This window comes from Bos grunniens, chromosome 2 (assembly GCF_055505025.1).
Source record: "Bos grunniens cultivar Pamir isolate PY7600 chromosome 2, Bosgru_T2T1.0, whole genome shotgun sequence".
NCBI lineage: Eukaryota > Metazoa > Chordata > Mammalia > Artiodactyla > Bovidae > Bos > Bos grunniens.
The window spans coordinates 38421518-38442781 of record NC_141166.1 but is presented as its reverse complement, the minus strand read 5'-3'; the positions used below and the strand labels follow the sequence as shown (position 1 = coordinate 38442781).

Sequence of the window (21264 nt, the reverse complement as noted above, 5' to 3'; positions counted from 1 at the left end):
CCTCATGCACAATAGCTCTACCTCATCCAAACTTTATTGCAAGTTGAGGATCAAGAGGTGTTTAAAGCATGATGTATCTATTATTACATCTGTTTAGTGCTGAATCAGGCAATAATACTTGGAAATTCCATTGCTACTGGTTGTTAATGAGGCAAAACATGGGAAAAAATGTTTGTTAATTATGGAAGCAACCAATTTCTTAGGGATAATTGTTATTACTGTAATCAACATTTTATACCAAACAGCAAAATACTTTGTTTTCATGAACAAGATAGAATTTGTGGCATTTGCTATGTCTTTCTTACAAACTGATTGTTAATGGCCAACCACTCCCTAGTAGTTAGCTATCAATCTGCTACCAAGTGCAGAGCATCCTGAGATGTGTTTATGATATTGGTGTGTTGCTTATAGCTGGACATTCCCTCTGACTCTGGTTTTTAAAATGGCAGGATGTCAAGGTGTACGGCAAAGGAAATCCCATGAAAGTGGTAGCTGTAGACTGTGGGATAAAAAACAGTGTAATCCGCTTATTAGTAAAGGTAAGTAATTTGTTCCATCTCAAGGATGGGGGTTTATAATACTGATCACTAGTATTAATCTGATTTTCTGTTTCAGAGAAAGCTTGTATACTTTCTCAGAATGTTAGAAGATATATTCTCGCTGCCTTTGGTCCATGAAATAATACATTTATCCCTGTTAAAATTAGAGATGTAGATTGCTATTAAAACCCAAAAATGTTCAAAGACTACAATACACAGAAGAAAATGATGACTGTTCTTTTCACTTACTGATTGACATTCTGAGACATGGTACAAGCGCTGATTAATTTTATTAACAAAAATGTGCATGGACTCATAAACAGTAGATGCTGTAGATGGCTTAGCCATGTGGCCCTCTTATTTTATCATTTTAAGCCATTTAGTCCATCTTCCAATTGCAAGTGTCTGCATCTCATTGCCTGAGGGCTCTCTTTGGTTGGTTGGAGGCTGCTGGCAGGCAGGAAATGATATAGAATTAATGATCCCTGGAGCAGCCCCAATCAATGACAGTGTCAATTCCCCAGCTCCTTTGCCACATGGGTAGGCTGTTTTTAGGTGAATATTCTATACTGGTTCTCAGAGTTCCCCAGTGATCCAAAGCTCTATTTGTGTGTTGTGGTATCTGATTGATAATGTACACTTTATTAGGGTCTTTCACCATGTTGCTTTGCTATTAGTATTTCTTGGAAACTTTTCCAAAGAAACTTCTTTCTCTCAAATTCTTGACTTGCTAAATGCTTCTAGCAAAACAATCAAAGCCATCTTCCATCCACTTTTGTATAGAAACGTTCTAATTTTTCTATTAGAATATAAATATGAAAAAAACGAGGAAAGAAGGCTGATTAAAATTTGGTAAGATTAAAAAAATGAGGAATTGAAAAAGCTGAGAGGTGGACCAAAATAAATACTGGAGGAAATGGGTTTATCTTCTGTTTTGCCACTCCCTTTCCTGGAGTAAGTGAAGATCAACTGTGTTCTTGTGTGCCTAGTCATGAAGCCTTTAGGTTTGCAACCTCCTGAAGTGAGAGGAAGTATGGGAAAGTGCATTATCTATTTTTTTAGAATCAAAACTTAAATGCTGTTTTTTCCGCATTTTATTATAGAGTCCCTTTACACCATACAAAATATGTCACACTAAAGAATTTTTGCTCAGCATTATTTATTTGAGTCATGTACTCTGTTTCCCTTCCCTTTCGGGAATAATTAGCCAAGAGAAGGTTAAGCACTTTGGCAAAGAAAAATATTATTAAATTGAATTATTAAATATTATTAAATTCTTTTATAAAAAAGTTTTTTTTTTTTTTGATGTGGGCCATTTCAAGTCTTTATTGAATTTGTTACAAAACTGCTTCTGTTGCTTATGTTTTGTTTTTTTGGCCATGAGAATCTTAGCTCCCCAACAAAGGATCGAGCCCATACTCCCTGTGGGGCACCAGGGAAGTCCCCAGTTGACCATCTCGTGTTTCTTTTCCAGCGAGGGGCAGAAGTGCATGTAGTGCCTTGGAATCATGATTTCACCAAGATGGAGTATGATGGGCTTTTAATTGCTGGAGGACCTGGTAACCCAGCTCTTGCACAACCACTAATTCAGAATGTAAAAAAGGTATGGTGAACCTGGAGAGTGTGTGTCTGTGTGTGAACTGGAGGGAGTCTGTTCTGTAATATACTTTATTTATACAAAAATATTTTTAGTACTTCTGTTTGTGACTTTTGAGGTAATGTCAGCACAGCCAGGAGAGAGTTCTACAGGAGAAAGAGCAAAGACCTTCAGGCAGAGTAACTGAGATTGTGTCCTTGAGTGTTAATAGCTGGAGTCCGATTTCCAAATGTGTTGTCTGAACAATTGTAAGATGATAACTTGTGTTACTCACCATGACCTTGGGACCTATAAGACTTTCAAATTTCTAGAGAAATATTAAACTAGATTTACCTTAGTCTGGATGTTAAGTACATTCTATTGAATTTTAATGCTTGCAAATTGTCAATCCTGTCCTTAGTCATAATCTAACTTTTTATTCAATTACTATTTTCTTTACCTTGTAAATTAAGGGGCAAAAATGCTTCATTTTACTTCTTCAGAGGTTGTATATATTTTTATATTTTGGACCTGATCTTTTGGATTAATAAAGTTTTTTTTCTAATTTAGATCTTGGAGAGTGATCGCAAGGAACCATTGTTTGGAATCAGTACAGGAAATTTAATAACAGGATTGGCTGCTGGTGCCCAAGTCTACAAGATGTCCATGGCCAACAGGTAAGGCAGTTATGCTTCTGTTTACATGTCAGACTGGCTCTGAAATACTGTTAGTAACTAACCCAAAAAGGCTTAGAGAACTTACATGGCGTTTTCTTCAGAATAAATAGATAGCCACACTATTACATGGTTCACAGTTGTCTGACTACCTGCTACAATTTTTATCACATATTGGAAAGGCAGCCTTCTCTAACAATAACTCTGTCAAAATTTAAAGTTATTTTCCTTTCCTTGACTTAAATTGAAGTTACAATACTCAAATGATATTCTAAGGGAAAATGTTCGGATTTTAAGCTTGATTTCAGAGCACTGCTGCTGCTGACAATTTTATAAAACTAGTGTAACTCAAGAACCCAGCAACCTTCAGATCCTATTGGTTTTACTTCCTTACCCTAAATGATGTTAATTTATTCAACATGGAATGTTCCCTCCCAGTCCACCCTCCACATGAAGTATGATTCAAAATGATTCAGGACTGAGGAGTAACCTCTTTATTATCCCCTAAGTACTCTCTTTTGGCTTTAAAATTACTGCAGCAGCATTAAAAGAAATTGCTTATATTTGTCTGTCTCTAAGCTGGTAAGCATCGGAGAAGGCAATGGCACCCCACTCCAGTACTCTTGCCTGGAAAATCCCATGGATGGAAGAGCCTGGTAGGCTGCAGTCCATGGGGTCGCTAAGAGTTGGACACGACTGAGCGACTTCACTTTCACTTCTCACTTTCATGCATTGGAGAAGGAAACGGCAACCCACTCCAGTCTTCTTGCCTGGAGAATCCCAGGGACGGGGGAGCCTGGTGGGCTGCCGTCTATGGGGTCGCACAGAGTCGGGCATGACTGAAGCGACTTAGCAGCAGTAGCAGCAGCAAGCTAGTAAGCATCTCTTAACTTTTTTGTTATGAGTGCAATTCCCCTTTTTTAAAACCGATCATATAAGTTTAATAGACCTGATATTTAGCACACAACAAAGCTTCCTGAATTGACTTTTTTTTTTGCTAAAATTATGGGATTAACAATCTGTGATTTTTCTCATGGAGTAATTTTTCACTAAGCAATTGAAACTTTTGAATTTTAATAGGCTTTTCTTACTCTCTATTTTACGTCTAATGCATTTATATTATTTTCTTTGCCTTTCCTTTTCTATATTATTTTTCACCTTTTCTATCCAGAGGGCAGAATCAACCTGTTTTGAATATCACAAATAGACAGGCTTTCATTACTGCTCAGAATCATGGCTATGCCCTGGACAGCACCCTTCCTGCTGGCTGGAAACCACTTTTTGTGAATGTTAATGATCAAACAAACGAGGTAAGTGAGTGAAGAGAAATTCAGGAGTTTTAATACTCTGTTTTGCAAATACCTTTCCCTTATTTATGTGGGCTTTTCTAGGGTATGTATGTGGAATAATTCTTATTATAGATTATTTTCCATAGCCCTCTACTTTTTAAAAAAGTAATTTCTTTCTGTCTTATTCCCTTATCAGTTGACTCATTAAAGACCCACAATTTGAGTGGTTAATCAATGACTGTTTTACACATTCATTGCTAATGGGTGATTGGTAGAAGGAGATCTGTTTGGGACCAGTCTATGCAGGTCTCTGCAACTCAACACTGAAGTAGCCTTTGAGAAACCCTTGGAGAAGTAATTTAGGAGTTGGAAAAAAGAAGAGGATTTGAGTTGGTTCTGATCAGAGCCTAGAAGGGCCTGAAATGTTATAGAACAGGCTAGTGTTTTTTTTTTTTTTAAATAGGGGAATTGGCCTATTTTTATTAGTACTGTTTATTTTTAGAACGTTCTTAAACTTTTAACTTAGTTTTGAAAATTTGAACTTCATTGTCCACTGATTCATACCTATTCCTGGTTGACACTCATTGTTACTGAATGAATTTCTTCCAATTTCTTATTCCTTTAGGGGATTATGCATGAGAGCAAACCCTTCTTTGGTGTGCAGTTCCACCCAGAAGTTGGCCCAGGGCCAACAGACACTGAGGTATGTCAGAAAGATGAGGTCTATTACATATTAAAATTTTTTAAAATCAGAAATATACTTATGTGAAAAATTGAGAAAACAAAGTAAATACCTGGGTGATGTTGGTACAAATCATTCTTCAAAAGAGTGCTTTGATAACGCCTGTGTTGTTTGAAAAATTTCCCCATGAATATCATGGAGGAAACTTCAATCTTTTTAAAAATTTGAAGTCGGAAAGCCCTTAAGAAACTGCGATTTTTATTTAAATGATTATCATTTTAATATATTTAGTTCTGAAATTTACAATTGTTGCACTATGCAAATGAATTCCCTCTTGCTCTCTGGTTCTCATAACTGAAATGAAATTTTAATCCCCCATCTGTAACTTCACGAAAATCCCTATGGCAACTGGTTGTGTAGCCATAAAGGGAAAATAAACAGCAGCAGGAGCAAGAAGAAGAGCAGGGTTGTGGGGAGTGGGGAAGGTATGCTTGCACACACATATGAGTCAGATGGCTTAAGCAAAGAACCATAAGGAATGCCTAGAGGAGTTTTGTTTTAAATTTAATATTTTTACATATTTGTGTGAGTTTTTGGTTCAGTGTTCAAGAACATCTTTCCAAAAAGGGCTTGTGGAGATATTCAGAAAAGTCTGGGAAGTCTGAAGTGACTCTTCCTCTTGTACATGCTAGGGCCTGCAGTAGTGGTACTGACAATTCTTCCTTGTCAGCAGATGCTCTCAGAAAAGACAGCTAGGCAAAATGAAGAGGAGAAGAGGAATTTTCCCTCTGTAGACTCTACTTCCTCATCCCTGAATTGCCGTTTTCAGATATTTGTATTTTTTTCTTGTTTCAGTATTATTAGGAAAGAATGGTTCTTAATAGCCAAAGTCAGTACAACATTATCTACACTCAAAAATAACATTAGTTGCATACATATACATCTATTGCCTAATGCGTGCTAAATACTTAACTTAAAATTTAGATTATTTGCCTATTATTTGCCTACTTCAGATTAGGAACACTGAAATTAAAATATGTGATATCTGGTCTCACTTAGTTCTTTTTTTCTGCCAAATAGTTGCAAAATGAATATATTTGTTGAAATTTGTCATGTCTAGTGCAACAGTGGAAATAAATTCATTGTAAAGCTTATAAATCTTAGAAATATTTGTATATGTAACACAATCTTTAGAGATATTTTTAGACCTGATAGATAATTTAAAAATCCAGTTATTTCTCACAGTAGGGTGCATAAGTAGTATAGCTTTTCTTTCTTTTTTTTTTTTTTGCACAGCTAGAGTTTTATTTAGAAGAAGAAAATGCTTCATAATTAAGGGGCTGAAAATGACATTCTCAGAAGGCATTATCTGAAATGTTCATTGTCTGCTGAAAATGTTCTTTTAATAGAATTTGACATGAGCAGTTAGAAGTGTTTATTTGATCTAATTCTTATAGTAATAAATATTTAGTTTTGCTAGCTTTGGCAACCCCCACCCCCAAACAAATATTGATAGGAATACTTATCCTAAAAAGTTATTTGTTGCTTATCTAAAGTTCAAGTTGAACTGGACATACTGTATTTTAAGTGACAATTTTGTGAGTTTTGCAACTTCTAACTAGTTGGCTCTATTTTTTCTAGTATCTGTTTGATTCCTTTGTCTCACTGATAAAGAAGGAGAAAGGAACCACCATTACATCGGTACTACCAAAGCCAGGCCTAGTAGCATCTCGAGTTGAGGTCAGTATACGTGGGCTTCTTTTTGGTGTATGTATTTTGGATTTTCTCTATTGTGTGATGCCTTTATTAAGTGAATGAAGTAAACTGTTTTGATGTCTATGAAAGATGATTGGTGATATTGCAATCATCCGTCATTTTAACAGCTAACTATTTGGTCTATTCTACATGAGTCATTGGATGTTCACTGGAACCTTCATGTTGTGATTTAAAAATCATGTCTTTTAAAGTTCACCTCTTCTAGAACATTTTTAATAAAAATAATTTAATAAGGAGTAAGACTTAATTTAATTTCAAATTTGATGAATTGTCCATTACTCGATAAACCAGAGCCCGATGCGTGCTTGAGATACAGTTCAGACTACAGTCGTTATAATGATCACATTTTTTTAACTAGAAGATCTATTATTTAACATCATGAATGGAATAATATTATTTTACCTCCAAAGAGCAGATAGATAAGGATTAATATAGCCTAAGACTTGAATCCTTATTTGTTTGAATATGTATGTTAATATGAAAAGGTTTCACTCATTTCTTTCAAAGTTAAGGCACACTCACATCATTATTACATAAAATGTAGAAGGCTATAGATGTATTTTTAAGTATATATACATATATATATGTATATATGTGTATTATATATGTACACACACATATATGTATATATAGGTACATACACACATGTACATATATGTATATTTATTATATATGTGTGTATATATACACACATATATGTAAAATCCTCTTATGAACAAAAATAATTGATTTATTTGCTTACATAAAATGATAAGTTGAATTAGATAGTTTGTGTTAAAGATTTCTATGACAGCCTCTTTTACTGAGATGGAGAGATTGGAGGTAATCCAGCCACTCAGTGTGGAATCAAACTGTGGGTTCTCCATAGCTAACGAAGCCATCCACCATATAGTGTTTTTCTCATAATATCAGCTCATATTTTTCAGATGCCTTCCTTTTTTTAAATGGTGAGGTAAAGGGGAACTTGGGATTCTACATTGCATTACACACAGTAGGCACTCCATTAATACAAACTGTTTCCTAAGTCCTTGTTTCTTGCAGTGACCTAGAACATCTTCTTCCTCTGAATGGCTTGGCAGTTGTGGTTAAAAATAAGCAGTATTATTACTTGCTTGAAGTCATATGTATAACTTGTATGAATTTCAGTATGTAGCTAAAACATGATCTTTTTATTATTGTTTTTTCTGTAAATATTTCTGGATTGAACCACAAAGTAAAGGCAAAATGTAAATATAAAGGTGTTCCTGTTTCCCCTTGCCTTCTTTGTTTTCGTTTGTTAGGAAAGGCTCACAGGCTTGTTTCCATTTATGCCCATTATTTGTCCAGCAGAAACCCACGGAATAATAATACATTTAGCCAAATAAATTTTAAGGAGATTATCTAAAAATTATATATAAAGTATATTTATTATAAACACATATAGATATACATTTCCATATATATGTAGTTATTTTTAGATATTTATATATGTTTAAATAAGATGTAGACCTCTTCCAAAAATTTTTTGTTTAAGTGAAAGAAGCTTCATGATCTTTGGAAATTGCTTTTTGAGATGTTTAAATTATTGATCTTTTTACTCATGTATATTTCAAAACATTGTACTTTAAATCCCCACATAAAGCCAGACAATATAGGTTATTTACCATACTTAAAAATGACTTATTTTCCCATATTAGTAATAAAAGTGATGTCATTTTTTTATTGCTTACAGGTTTCCAAAGTCCTTATCCTAGGATCAGGAGGTCTGTCCATTGGTCAGGCAGGTGAATTTGATTACTCGGGATCGCAAGCTGTAAAAGCCATGAAGGTGAGAGACCATGATCTTTCCTGGAATTAATATACTCCCTTTAATGAGTCTAATTAGTATTTTATAATTTAGATTTATGACACTATCTCTTTTCAAAGTCACTATAATTAATTTCCTTCACTATTCCTTACACATCTTATATAAAAGGAAGTTTGATCACAGACAAGAGTTTTAACTTTCTCAACTGGGCACACCTGCAAATTAAGAAGATTGGATTAATCTCCAAAATTATCTAAGATATCCCTATTTAAACTAAAAACATATAAGCCTACACTATAGATAGTACTTGTTAAGGCAGTGAGCTTTTAAAGCATATTTGTCTTTTGTGTGAAAGAGAATTTGGACATACCTGGTGCTGTAAAGTACTTTGAATGTTCTAAGGGATACTTCAGGCTTCTCTTTGGTTGAAATGGGGAAGATCCAACCAGAGGACTAAAGGCAACAATGACTTTTGTCCAATCTTTAGAAGTTATTGTGGGCCACCTAATTTCACTATCTGTGACTTGGACTGGATGACCTACCAGGATAGTATAACTGGATTTTCGAGTGGAATAGAGGGTTTAATAACTAAGCTGCTAAGAATATCCTCCCTGTTTCCTCAGTCTCTGGAAATCTTCCCCATCTTTATCATAGTAAAATAAACCTGTAGAAAACTCACTGTACATGTATGCTATTTCTGTTGAAAAACTAACTTGGCTTCTCTTTGGTGTCCTTATTTCCAGAATAGTCCACATTTTAGTGTTAATCAGGCCATCCAAAGGCAATGTGTGCTCTCTGTGACCTTGCCACAGGTTTTGTGGTGTCGAGACACTCTTACAAAGAGACCTGGCTAGGAAAGAGCTACATAGGGAAGGCAGCAAGAGGCCAACCAATATGAAAGATGGCCAAATTTTTCCTTTTTCTCTTTATTTTATTCAGTATTCTATATACAGAGATTTTTCTCCTGACAGATGTCTGTTGAAAATAGACACAGCCCCCTGCCCCAATTACTTTACCCTTCTTTCCATTTGTTTTTATTTTTAATACTCTTCTCCATACACCCATGTGTGTTCACCCACATGCACACAGGCTTTTTTGTACATTTTCTTTTTTTTTAAAACATGATTAAACAGGTTTCTTTCTTTCTTTCTTTTTTCTTTTTTTTATTTTTAAACTTTACAATATTGTATTGGTTTTGCCAAATATCGAAATGAATCCGCCACAGGTATACATGTGTTCCCCATCCTGAACCCTCTTCCCTCCTCCCTCCCCATACCATCCCTCTGGGTCGTCCCAGTGCACCAGCCCCAAGCATCCAGTATCGTGCATCAAACCTGGACTGGCGACTCGTTTCATATATGATATTATAGGCATTTCAATGCCATTCTCCCAAATCATCCCACCCTCTCCCTCTCCCACAGAGTCCAAAAGACTGTTCTATACATCAGTGTCTCTTTCAAAGTGTGCTTTATTTCACAGTTCAGTTCAGTTGCTCAGTCGTGTCCCACTCTTTGCGACCTCAAGGACTGCAGCATGCCAGGCTTCCCTGTCCTTCACTATCTTCCAGAGTTTGCTCAAATCCATGTCCATTGAGTTGGTAATGCTATCCAACCATCTCATCCTCTATTTCACTGTATTGAGGTTAAACTTATCTTTCAATAGATAATTAGTGGGTGTCCAATGGTTAAGATTGGTTAGAACACAATTTAAATGTGTTCAGAGTTTAGAACACATTAAAGTAGCCTGCAATTTCTTTATCCTATTTGGTAGTTTTATTATGAACTAATATTTTCATAAGTTGTATTAGTATTTTTTATATGCATTACATCCAAAAGGTGAAGTTATACATTTTAGATGAAGAATAAGAATTATTAGATATAGTACTGTAATTAATTAAGAGGTTAATAGAGATGAATTTATGAACTAAATATTTAAAAACTTAGATTATGCATATATTATAGCTGGAAATATATTAGAAAAATGATGTAACATTTATTAAAATGGTTTGAAATTATTTCTAAGTTTTAAAATGAATAGAAACTCATTACATGTGTTTATGGGAACTTTTCCTATGTAATTTGATTTATAAAAATAGTTATATTCATTGTATAGCACATTCAAGAAAATACTTAACAAATACACTTTTATGTTGTTACTTTTCTAGAGCAGTGAGACCTTCTATAACTTCTGTTAATGATGTGTTCTTCATTTGGACTCAATTATTTAAATTCTAACTTATATTTTAAATGCATCTGCTTATCTATATGTATCCAGTCAATATTTTGTTAATAATACTCTTTTTAAAAAACAATTCCTTACATTCTTAGAGAGGAAAGGACATAGGACTTGAATCCTAGGACTTGGATTACAGTCCTAATTTTGTTCTTTATCACCTATGTGATCTTTGGCAAGTCACTTAATCTTGTTGAATCTCAATTTCTTCATCTGTAAGGTGAAAATTTCTTTCACAGTTTTGCTATAAAAATCATGTAAATCAAGTAAAAAGAACATCACAAGTTTTAAGGCACTATTTGAATTTAAGGTAGCATGAAATATATCTCATTTTTCATCCAGACCCTCCCCCTAAGGATATGTAGGGCTTTCAAGGATGATTTCTATACTTTCATTTGAATATTTTGTTGACTTTTTAGAAGAGTTCAAAATTGACATGTTGATGGGTAAAAAAAAAGAACCATCTGGCCATATTTCATAATAATTATTTTACTAACTGTCACCCTTATCCTGGTTTATAAAGTTATTATCCTTAGTACCCTACATGAAGAATTATTTTAGGGGTCTCTCCAGATGTCAGGAATGAGATAGGGCTATGAATATCTTCACACACACATATACACACAAGTTTTTATTTTTTCTTTTTTTTGCCATATGGTCATTTTCTTTTTATATTATATGTATAAACAGTTGTATAACGCTCTTTGTCAAAACACTACAGCAGGCATGAAAATCTAAGGAAAATGGAAACCAGCAGAAGGCTCTCAGTGCTTCCAGCTAGATGGGAATACATTATCTTGCATTTAAAGTACATGCTCAATGTTATTTTTCAAGAAATGTTAGAAAAGGAAGCAGTTTTGATGTTGTCTTTTTTTCCATTTTATATTTTACTCATTCAGAAAAATTCAGAATATTTTATTCTTTTAGGGTCAATTGAGCTGTAAAGTTGCGTAGTATTTGCGGACCTCTGGTCAAATTCTATAGAAAACATCTCCAGCTTTGCTTGATACAGGTAGTGACAAGGAATTTAGAATGATTGTCATGAAGTAGCAGTTCTTTTTGGATAGTTTTATTTTCAAGAAATTTTCTTTCTTCCTCTCACCAAATGTTTGTCATCTTTTAACTTCCATTCACAATGGTCCTGTTACTGATCTCTGCAGCCCATGGAATAACCTAAAATTTTGTTACCCAATAATACTCTTCATTTGAATTATGACTATTCTCTTTAGATCACGTGTTAAGATTCTAGATCCTTTTGTTTCTTTCAGGAAGAAAATGTCAAAACTGTCCTGATGAACCCAAATATTGCATCGGTGCAAACCAATGAAGTGGGCTTAAAGCAAGCAGATACTGTCTACTTTCTTCCCATCACCCCTCAGTTTGTCACAGAGGTCATCAAAGCAGAACGGCCAGATGGGTTAATTCTAGGCATGGGTGGCCAGACAGCTCTGAATTGTGGTGAGTTCTTTTATTTGCAGAGTTTTGCTTTATGTACCTATATATAACAATTTATTTTAATTTATTTAACATTTGTGCTCTGTGTGTTCATAAAAGCTTTCCTCCGTGTGAGGAAGCTTAGCAAACAGCCACCTGATAATGTCACATGATGATACTTACCAGTTTATTCCCCAGAACAGCTGGGGCACAAAAGGGAAACCTTTTGCTTTAATGCTTTGCGGTGGTTAAGTAGGTTTTTTTGAGTCCCCTCCTCTGTCCCATGATACTGCTTTTCTCTGCTTCCAGTGAAACTCTGAGAACTATTATGAATGAAAAATGAAAATTAACATTGATTAAGTGCTCTGTGCTCTTATGTGTTACATATATTTTCATGGTCACATAGATGAGTCTCTCTATCATCCCTTCACACAACTGCTGAGTCCAAGCTCTGTCCTATTTAAAATGTTTTAAACCTTTAGAAATAGATCATTATTGAGAATCCCATGGCTAGTTCCAGGAAGCAGTTGGTGATGTAATGTGTATATCAACTGTAAAAAGCAGCCAAAACTACACGTCAAGTTAGTGGGAACACAAACAATCTTGAAACTTTTTAGCCCAGATAGATACCTACATCAGTGGGATTATTTAAATAAGAGAAGTTCATTATAGAAATAGACTTTCCTTAGAAGGAAAGGAAATATACTAAAATCTTAAGCCTTACAGTAATCCTATGATTTTTATTAATTAGAATAATAATTTTTATTCTGAGAATAAAAGTGAACATACATGTAATAGTAACACCAACAAAGTGTGTGTGTGTGCTAAGTAGCTTCAGTCATGTCCGACTCTTTGCGACCCTATAGACTGTAGCCCTCCAGGCTCCTCTGTCCATGGGATTCTGCGGGCAAGAATATTGGGGTGGGTTGCCAAACCCTCCTCAAAAGGATCTTCCTAATCCAGGGATCGAACCCACATGTCTTAAACCTCCTGCATTGGCAGGTAGGCCCTTCACCACTAGTGCCACCTGAAAAGCCCAGTACCAACAAAAACTTTTTGGAAAAAAAAATTCTGAAGATATTTTAGCATCAACAAAATATGTTGCTAAAATGTCTTCAGAATTTTTCTTTCAAAACTTTTCTTTACCCTAAGTATAATTCTTTTGTGGCCGATGGGGACTTTTTGTAGTTAAGATTTTTTTTTTAAAAGTTGCATTCAGATATCTGTTATAGAGAACATAAGATATTTTAAAAACAGATTTATTTTGCTTATTATTGTTATGTATTGATTTATTTATTTTGTTGTTCTGTAGGAGTGGAATTATTCAGGAGAGGTGTGCTCAAGGAATATGGTGTGAAAGTCCTGGGAACTTCAGTTGAATCCATTATGGCCACAGAAGATAGACAGCTGTTCTCAGACAAACTAAACGAAATTAATGAAAAGATTGCTCCAAGCTTTGCAGTGGAATCGGTAAGAAACTTTTGTTCTAGAGAAGCAGGGCCATTATGTGTCTTGCATTTAGAGAGAATGATTTATCATGCTGAAAAATAATAAAGTGTTTTATTTGCATATATTTTCTTCTAGAAATGTGTTAGTACTTCAAGGACACTGTGTATTAATTGCAACATTCAATACTGAAACATTAGGGATGCATATTAATATTTTATTTTATGAAAAGGGAAGCATAAACCCACAGGTGATGTGGTTTATCAATGGCTGAAGTGCTCTGAGTATCAGATCTCCTGAATCAAATCAAAGAAGCATATCAACCTGCAATGCCAAAGTAATTTTTACCTTCTTCCTGGGATTAGTCACACATTTTGTGAGAATGTCCTACAAATGGGAAATGATTGATTTTAAAGTTTTTGTTAGAATGTAATAAACATTTTACAATAAAATCATCTACAAAAAAGGCCATTGGATCTAATCAGTAATATTTATAATTGAGAAACCTGTGGCTTAGTTGTTCAAAGAGGAAAGTTTGTTCTGCGTTTCTCTTAATCATGTTTTATAGTGTCCTGTACCTCTTGATAGGCTTTTACCAGATACCAGGAAAAAGTCAGACTTTCTGTGTATCTGTTTTTGTCTGTGACTTTATTCCTGATTTCAGGCATACAGTCAGTGAAATGGGGGTAGTGGAAGCAGTTTCTGATGCAACCTCCCCATTGTAGAAACAGGCAAATCCTCTGGGATAAGGCAGATACTGCTGGGACAACTAAAAATGGGCTATGTGTGTTTTCAGAAAAGAGCATTATCAAGTACATAGCATGTTGCAAAGCTGTCAATCAGGAGTAGTCCCAGGATAGCTCTGCTGAACATTTGGAAAGCTCCTGCTATACATTTATTCTTTCATTGCCCGATTTAATTATGTCCTTGCTTCCTTAGGATGAGAAACAGGCATATGGGAAAGGTGTAATTACACTCCCATTGGTAGTGTAATAATATTCCATGACAGAAAAATATAGCCACCATATGTTGTATTCTGTAAGTTAAAAAAAAAAAAAATTCCAAGCTTCTGGGACTACTCTCTGACTGAACTTGGAAAATCTGTTATAGAGAACATAACATTCTAGACATAACTAGATAGCATTCCAGTTAGATTCTGTAGTAGAAAACCTTGTTTTGTTATGAGATGAAGACTTTTACACTGAATGTAAAATTTCAATATGGCCCTCATTCTCAAATGAATGACAATTATTTTGCCTTTGGTCATTATTTCTATTTTTTAACAATTTATCATTAATATTTTTATTAAATTTTAATAAAATTTACCCCAAAGGGATTAGAAAAGAGCCTTCACTGTACATTAAAAAATCCTAAAATTTAACTTAAAATCCTTAAAATAATACTTGTTTCTCAGAAGGCAATGAGGGAATAATTGAACATAGTCTTTTCCCCCAAATAAACTGTCACACTTGAATCACCAGACTCTCTTGGTTGGTCTTCTCTGCTAGTGTGGTCAGCATTTACAGCTTTGAGTCCATGTTCTTGTTGACAGATTGAGGATGCACTGAAGGCAGCAGACAACATTGGCTACCCGGTGATGATCCGTTCTGCTTACGCCCTGGGCGGGTTAGGCTCAGGCCTCTGTCCTAATAGGGAGACTTTAATGGACCTCAGCACAAAGGTATGTGTTTTTGCAGACCAAATTCTTAATAAGAAAACTCCCTGATGTACTCTTTCAATTAAAGAAAGTTACACAGATTAAAAAAAAATGACCTTTTCTCTGTTTATAAATCACTGCCACATCTCTAAATTGTTGTCCAAGATATGACACTTTTGAAATGGAAGTGCTGTGCAGTTATCTTCACTGTACTGTCTACTGATTTCATTGCTGGGCAGCCAATCCAATTCTATCTCCCTTTGCTTCAAAATCTGCTCCAAAACACATATGATGTTAAACTTATTTTAGTGGCTTAAAAAAAAACACCCAGAATATAATATTCCATTTTGCTGTTATGTTTTGAAACAATTTGACATGGATGGTGTCCAGTAAGGAAAATATAACATATTGAGCAGCTTAGCTTTACCTCAAATTTAGGTGTCTAAAATAAATACAGTATAAACCTCATAGTATCATGAATGAGTGGTTTCTCTGCCAATTGCCACACACACATACAAGCAAAAGTGAGATTTGAGTGCTTACAATTTACTTTTCAGCAAAATCACTCTAATGGATTTCTGAATACTTCTTAAGTATTAATGGGAAAATCTTGAGAAAATTCAGATATGCTCCAAAAAATAGATATTAACACAGAAACCATGCTCCATCAGAGCAGTGACTTTTGTTCACATTTAATGGATGTGTTTGTGCCCAAGAGGCTCATATAACTTTCCATGGGGCAGTTATGGATACAAAGCTGACAGAATTATTGTGATGGCTGTTTTGGGGGGTGTTGAGTAAATATCAAGCAGAGTTTATACCTTTATCATTACTTTTGGGAATGAAACAAAAAAGATGATGTCCTTGAATTGTTGTAAGATTTTGAGAATAGATAAATAAAGTTAAATGTATTTAAATAACTGCAGGGCTTCCTTGGTGCTTCAGTGATAAAGAATCCACCTGCCAAACAGGAGACATGAGTTTGATCTTTGGGTTAGGAAGATCCTCTGGAGAAGGAAATGGAAACCCATTCCAGTATTCCTACCTGGGAAATGCTATGGACAGAGGACCCTGGCAGGCTGCAGTCCATGGGGTTGCAAAAGAGTCAGATTTGGGCTTAGCAACTAAACAACAACAAATAACTGCAATGGCAAATTTACATGTCCAAAACATGGACTGAGTTTTTCTAAAGTTGCCAAAACAAACCTCCACAAAGAGAAACATTTCTAATATAAATGTTTCTTGTTTCCATTCTGGACTTTTGAATCATGTATTTAAAGAAAAGATGCTTATGGAGGTATACATTTTTTTCCTCTAGCACATTAGATATTCCTAATGTTTTTAATATTAACAACCTCATTATTACTGTCAATCATGACAATGCATATTTATTCTCAATTAAAAATATTTTTTTACAGTATAAAAGCACTCTGAATATTCAGTCGTCCAAAATATTTACAATGAAGATTAACTTTGGAATGGGATACTTTAAATTATTTATACAGCTAGCTTTTCCTGTGAGAAAAATGATGTATATTGTTATATTCTAAGCAAAAGAATCTGCCTGCAGTGCAGGAGATCTGGGCTCAATCCCTGAATTGGGAAAATCTCCTGGAGAAGGGAATGGCAACCCACCCATATATTCTTGCCTGGAGATCCCATGGACAGAGAAGCCTGGTAGGCTGTAGTCCATGGGTTCACAAAGAGTGGGAAACAACTGAGCTACCAACACTCACTTTCAAGCTACCCCTTACTCTCTTGAGATTATATTTAGCATCATTAGAAACTACATTACCCTGATGTAGGTGCCTAAATTATCTTTGTATAAAATCTGAGACTTGAAAGAAAAAGAAGCTGAGGCAGCAATGGAAGCTCATCTTAACTGTCCTTGTGTCCAGTCTGTTGCGTTAGAGTGCAAAAGGCTTCCCCCATCCGTCTCCTTTGTTTCCCAGCTTTCTTCTATTAGCGGGGAATCCAAATGATAAATTAATCATTATCAAGTTGTTCACACTGGCTACAGAGTTTCTTAACCACTTTGAAAACCTCATCATGGGTAGCTGTGAGGCCAAAAGGGTTACGTTTTCAAGTGCACATGCTGGAGCCTGTAGTGTTGACTGAGGTTAAAAAAAAACAGTGTTGAGGCACATCACAGAATAACTTACGTTGAGTTATTATTTCATTATGGTACCTGCTAATAATTTGAAAAAAATCAGACTACGTTGTCCAGTTGCTTTCATTGCCATCACAAATCAAATCTATTATGAGACAAAGGGACATTTCTTCCTTGGATTTTTCAGCAACTAAATGTCCTAAGGTTAGAGACCACCTCTTTCAGATTTTGGGTTCAGCATTCTACTCAGCAATGGGTACAGAGTAAATAAGGAACGATAATTATACTAATTCATATCTGTTTAATCAAGCATGCATGATCTATGACTCAATATTTAAGCACTTAGGCAGTGATTACCCATAATAATAGCTGCATATGATTCTTCTAATTCCCAAGTTTCATATGCCATCTTGGCTAACTGTTTACAACCATCATCATCTCCTTTCTTCCCCTCATCAACATCAAGTGACTTTTATTGTGTATGTTCTTTACAAAGCATCCTCAGCTATTTTAGAGAAAGAGTCTTTAGACTTATTTTTCCATATTTATTTGCACTTATCACATTTTCTGGTTTCACAGAAGCCTAGCTACTGAAATAATTTCATTTTCCTTTGCCTGATTGCTCAATTATTTTCCCTTTTGCCTAAATTAGTTTGATTTAATGTCATATCAGCACTTTGAATGGCAAGCCTCAATAATATAAATCAAGCATATTCACTGCAGGATGCTATTCCTAGTACCTCACTGATTTTCTGACACATGGTGCCTTCTGGAGCATAGAAAAGGATGGGGACTAGGCTTGAGACTTCAGTGGGACCAGGGTTTAGGCTGGGGCACTTTGCCAAATACATTAAACCTAGTTCCTTTCTTATTCTTCGGTTTCTTTTTTCACCAATTTCCAGGCTTTTGCTATGACCAACCAGATTCTGGTGGAGAAGTCAGTGACAGGTTGGAAAGAGATAGAATATGAAGTGGTCCGAGATGCTAATGACAATTGTGTCACTGTCTGTAACATGGAAAATGTTGATGCCATGGGTGTTCATACAGGTAGGCAAGGAATCTTCAAGCATTATGGTAATGCCTTCAACTCATGTATCTGATGGCTCAAAGCACTTGTTATTAAGTTCCTTTCTTTAAATTAGTATTCTTAGCGGGCACAATAGTGATACAATTGTATACATACATGTTTCACAGGATTCAAAATACTCCCATATTTAATTTCATCTTCACAAAAACTCTCTGAAGTAGGGGATGTATTATTATCTTGATTTCACTTGAGGAAGGGGTCAAACATAAGCAATATAGTGAAGATGGAATATGTAAGACTTGATGTTGAGAAGTAGGGCATGAGATTAAGAAGGCTTAAAGCAGACTGAGTTTTAGTCACCAGGTGAATAAGAAAATAGCCACAGTAAATAGAAATAGATGAAATAAATAGGTTTCTCAGCAAGTGAAGCTAGTTAGACAAGAGGGCAAAGATGATGACTTAGGATTTAGAAATGCTAAATTTGAAGGGTGGGTGGAAATCTCTAAAAGAGGTTTGAGAATATGGAGTTGTAATTCAAGAAAAAGGATAAAAGTAAAGAAGTTAATGCAAGGTTATTGGAAGTCTTGGTATAAAGGAAATAGTGGAAACTGGAAGCACAGACTAAGTATTCAAGACCATAGATGTAGAAAGAAAACTAGAGTCAATGATCAAACCCTGGGAAACAGATTTATAGGTGGAAGAAAAATAAAGGATTGGTGTTGAAGAAAAAGAAGGGAGTGATAGTTACCAAGTAAGCCAATGTAGGCACAAATTTTATAAAAGAGCTTTGATTTTGACTGTAGCAAATACTATGAAAGGTTAAGAATGAGGATTCAATGTTGCTTTTGGATATTTAAGAGAACAGTTTGAATGCAAGGTTGGTTATGTGAGCCATGTGGAAAGGAATTATATGGCTGCGAGTGATGAGTAGAACTGGTAAACTTTCAAGAGGTTTAGTCATTAAGGAATGAGAGAGATGTTTTTTGTAACCATCTGGCAGTTGGGGAAGGGGCTTTTTGAGCTTGTAATGATTAGAGCTTGCTTGTAGGTGGAAAGGATGGTGACTAAGGAATAACATATTGAAGATACAGGGGGCTGTGATGGGAGAGAAGTGAGAAAATGGGAAGGGATGTGATACAGAAAATTGATGGATGAGCCAGTATAGGTGAAGAGGAGTTGATATTTTATGGAAGGAATTAGTTGAGAGATGATTTATGATACAGAGAAGAGAAACTGAAGAAGTTAATGTCAATCGAGTAAGTAGATGACTAAGCCTTGATTGCTGGATACATTTGGGAAAGCTTAGAGTGATTTCTGTAAACATGTCTGAGCTATCATGGCTTCCCTGATAGTTCAGTTGGTGAAGAATCCACCTGCAATGCAGGAGACCCTGGTTTGATTCCTGGGTTGGGAAGGTCCGCTGGAGAAGGGATAGGCTACCCGCTACAGTATTCATGGGCTTCCCCTGTGGCTCAGCTGGTAAAGAATCTGCCCACAATGTGGGACACCTGGGTTCTATTCCTGGGTTGGGAAGATCCCCTGGAGAAGGGAAAGGCTACTCACTCCAGTATTCTCACCTGGATAATTCCATGGATTGTATAGTCTATTGTCCGAGTAATATAGGTGAAACAATCAGAGGGAACGTGCTTTGTACGTATTTCCTTAAGATAATTCTATTCCCAGCAAACCCTTAGCCTATTCTGTGTCTTGGGTCACGCAAATGGATTGTTAAGTCACTGAGCTGGTTTATATATGCTTCCAAATAACAAGTGTTTCCTGGATGTACAGGTGATTCAGTTGTCGTGGCCCCTGCCCAGACACTCTCCAATGCGGAGTTTCAGTTGTTGAGACGTGTTTCAATCAATGTCGTTCGCCACTTGGGCATTGTGGGTGAATGCAACATTCAATTTGCCCTTCATCCTACCTCAATGGAATACTGCATCATTGAAGTGAATGCCAGATTGTCCCGAAGCTCTGCCCTGGCCTCAAAAGCTACCGGGTAAGACCAGAACGATTGACCATGGGTCTGCAGATTCTTTACAGACTGATTTGGAAAAGTGACAGCTAGTGAAAGACTGTGCTGCATTTGCAAATTATAGTCCCCATTTCTGTAGGCTGGCTCCCAGTCACGTCCTCTATGAACGTGGTTATTAATGAGCTTGCTGCCAGATTGAGGCAAATGGTTTTGTGAGCTGGCTTTGTTTGCTGGCTAATCATAAACTAATCAAAATCTGGGTGGTCAAAACCGGCTGTGAAAAATCTGCTTCTTAATTGCACTTTGCAGATGTTGTTAAAAAGTGCAAATTAATCCTTAATTTGAGTCCTCAACTATCTTTGTCAGGTGTATAGCAAGCGTTAGACAAAAAATATAGTTCTCTTGACTCAAGGATGTAATACACATTATTTTATTTCAGCAAAACTTCACAAGACCAAACAACATGTGGTTTGTCTATAGGTAAATCTCACAACTAAAGGAATTTATATCTATTTAACAATTGCTAGCAAGCACAACTGGAAGGAAAAGTAATTAATGCCTTTTGTATCTATTAATATATTTAACATCTGGTATTTAAAATCCATGCCATTTATATGAAAATATATTTACCTCTAAAGGTATTTTGGGGGCTTCCTTGGTGGCAGCTCAGATGGTATATAATCTGCCTGCAATGCAAGAGACCCAGATTCAGTCCCTGGGCTGGGAAGAACCTCTAGAGAAGGGCATGGCAACCTTCTCCAGTATTCTAGCCTGGAGAATCCTATGGACAGAGGCTTTATAGTATGTGGGGTTGCAGAGTCGGATATGACTGAGCAACTAAGCACACACAAAGGTATTTTTATGTAGCAACAGTGTTTCATGGAGTGTGTAAGAAGTTTTGACTTAAGAAAGAGTCAGGGAACCTGAATTATCCTTTTCATTCTTCCACTGACTGTGGAACTTTGGATACATCAATATTGTCTCTGTCATTTTTCTCACTTGTTAGATTGGGAAGTTGTACTAAAGGACTCATATATAATTCTATAGTTCTATGAATTGAT

At 35.7% G+C, this 21264-nt stretch overlaps 1 protein-coding gene across 1 annotated transcript in view; it reads left to right on the top strand.

The window, feature by feature from the left end:
• CPS1 (carbamoyl-phosphate synthase 1) overlaps positions 1-21264 on the top strand; it is a 145421-nt gene that overhangs the window by 41725 nt on the left and 82432 nt on the right. The window contains exons 7-18 of the mRNA XM_086341970.1: positions 450-539; positions 2014-2142; positions 2686-2792; positions 3961-4099; positions 4704-4781; positions 6402-6500; positions 8248-8343; positions 11823-12012; positions 13301-13458; positions 14987-15115; positions 18104-18248; positions 20017-20227. Of these exons, the coding sequence (XP_086198096.1) occupies positions 450-539; positions 2014-2142; positions 2686-2792; positions 3961-4099; positions 4704-4781; positions 6402-6500; positions 8248-8343; positions 11823-12012; positions 13301-13458; positions 14987-15115; positions 18104-18248; positions 20017-20227 (1571 nt within the window). The remainder of the gene's footprint in view (positions 1-449; positions 540-2013; positions 2143-2685; positions 2793-3960; positions 4100-4703; positions 4782-6401; positions 6501-8247; positions 8344-11822; positions 12013-13300; positions 13459-14986; positions 15116-18103; positions 18249-20016; positions 20228-21264) is intronic.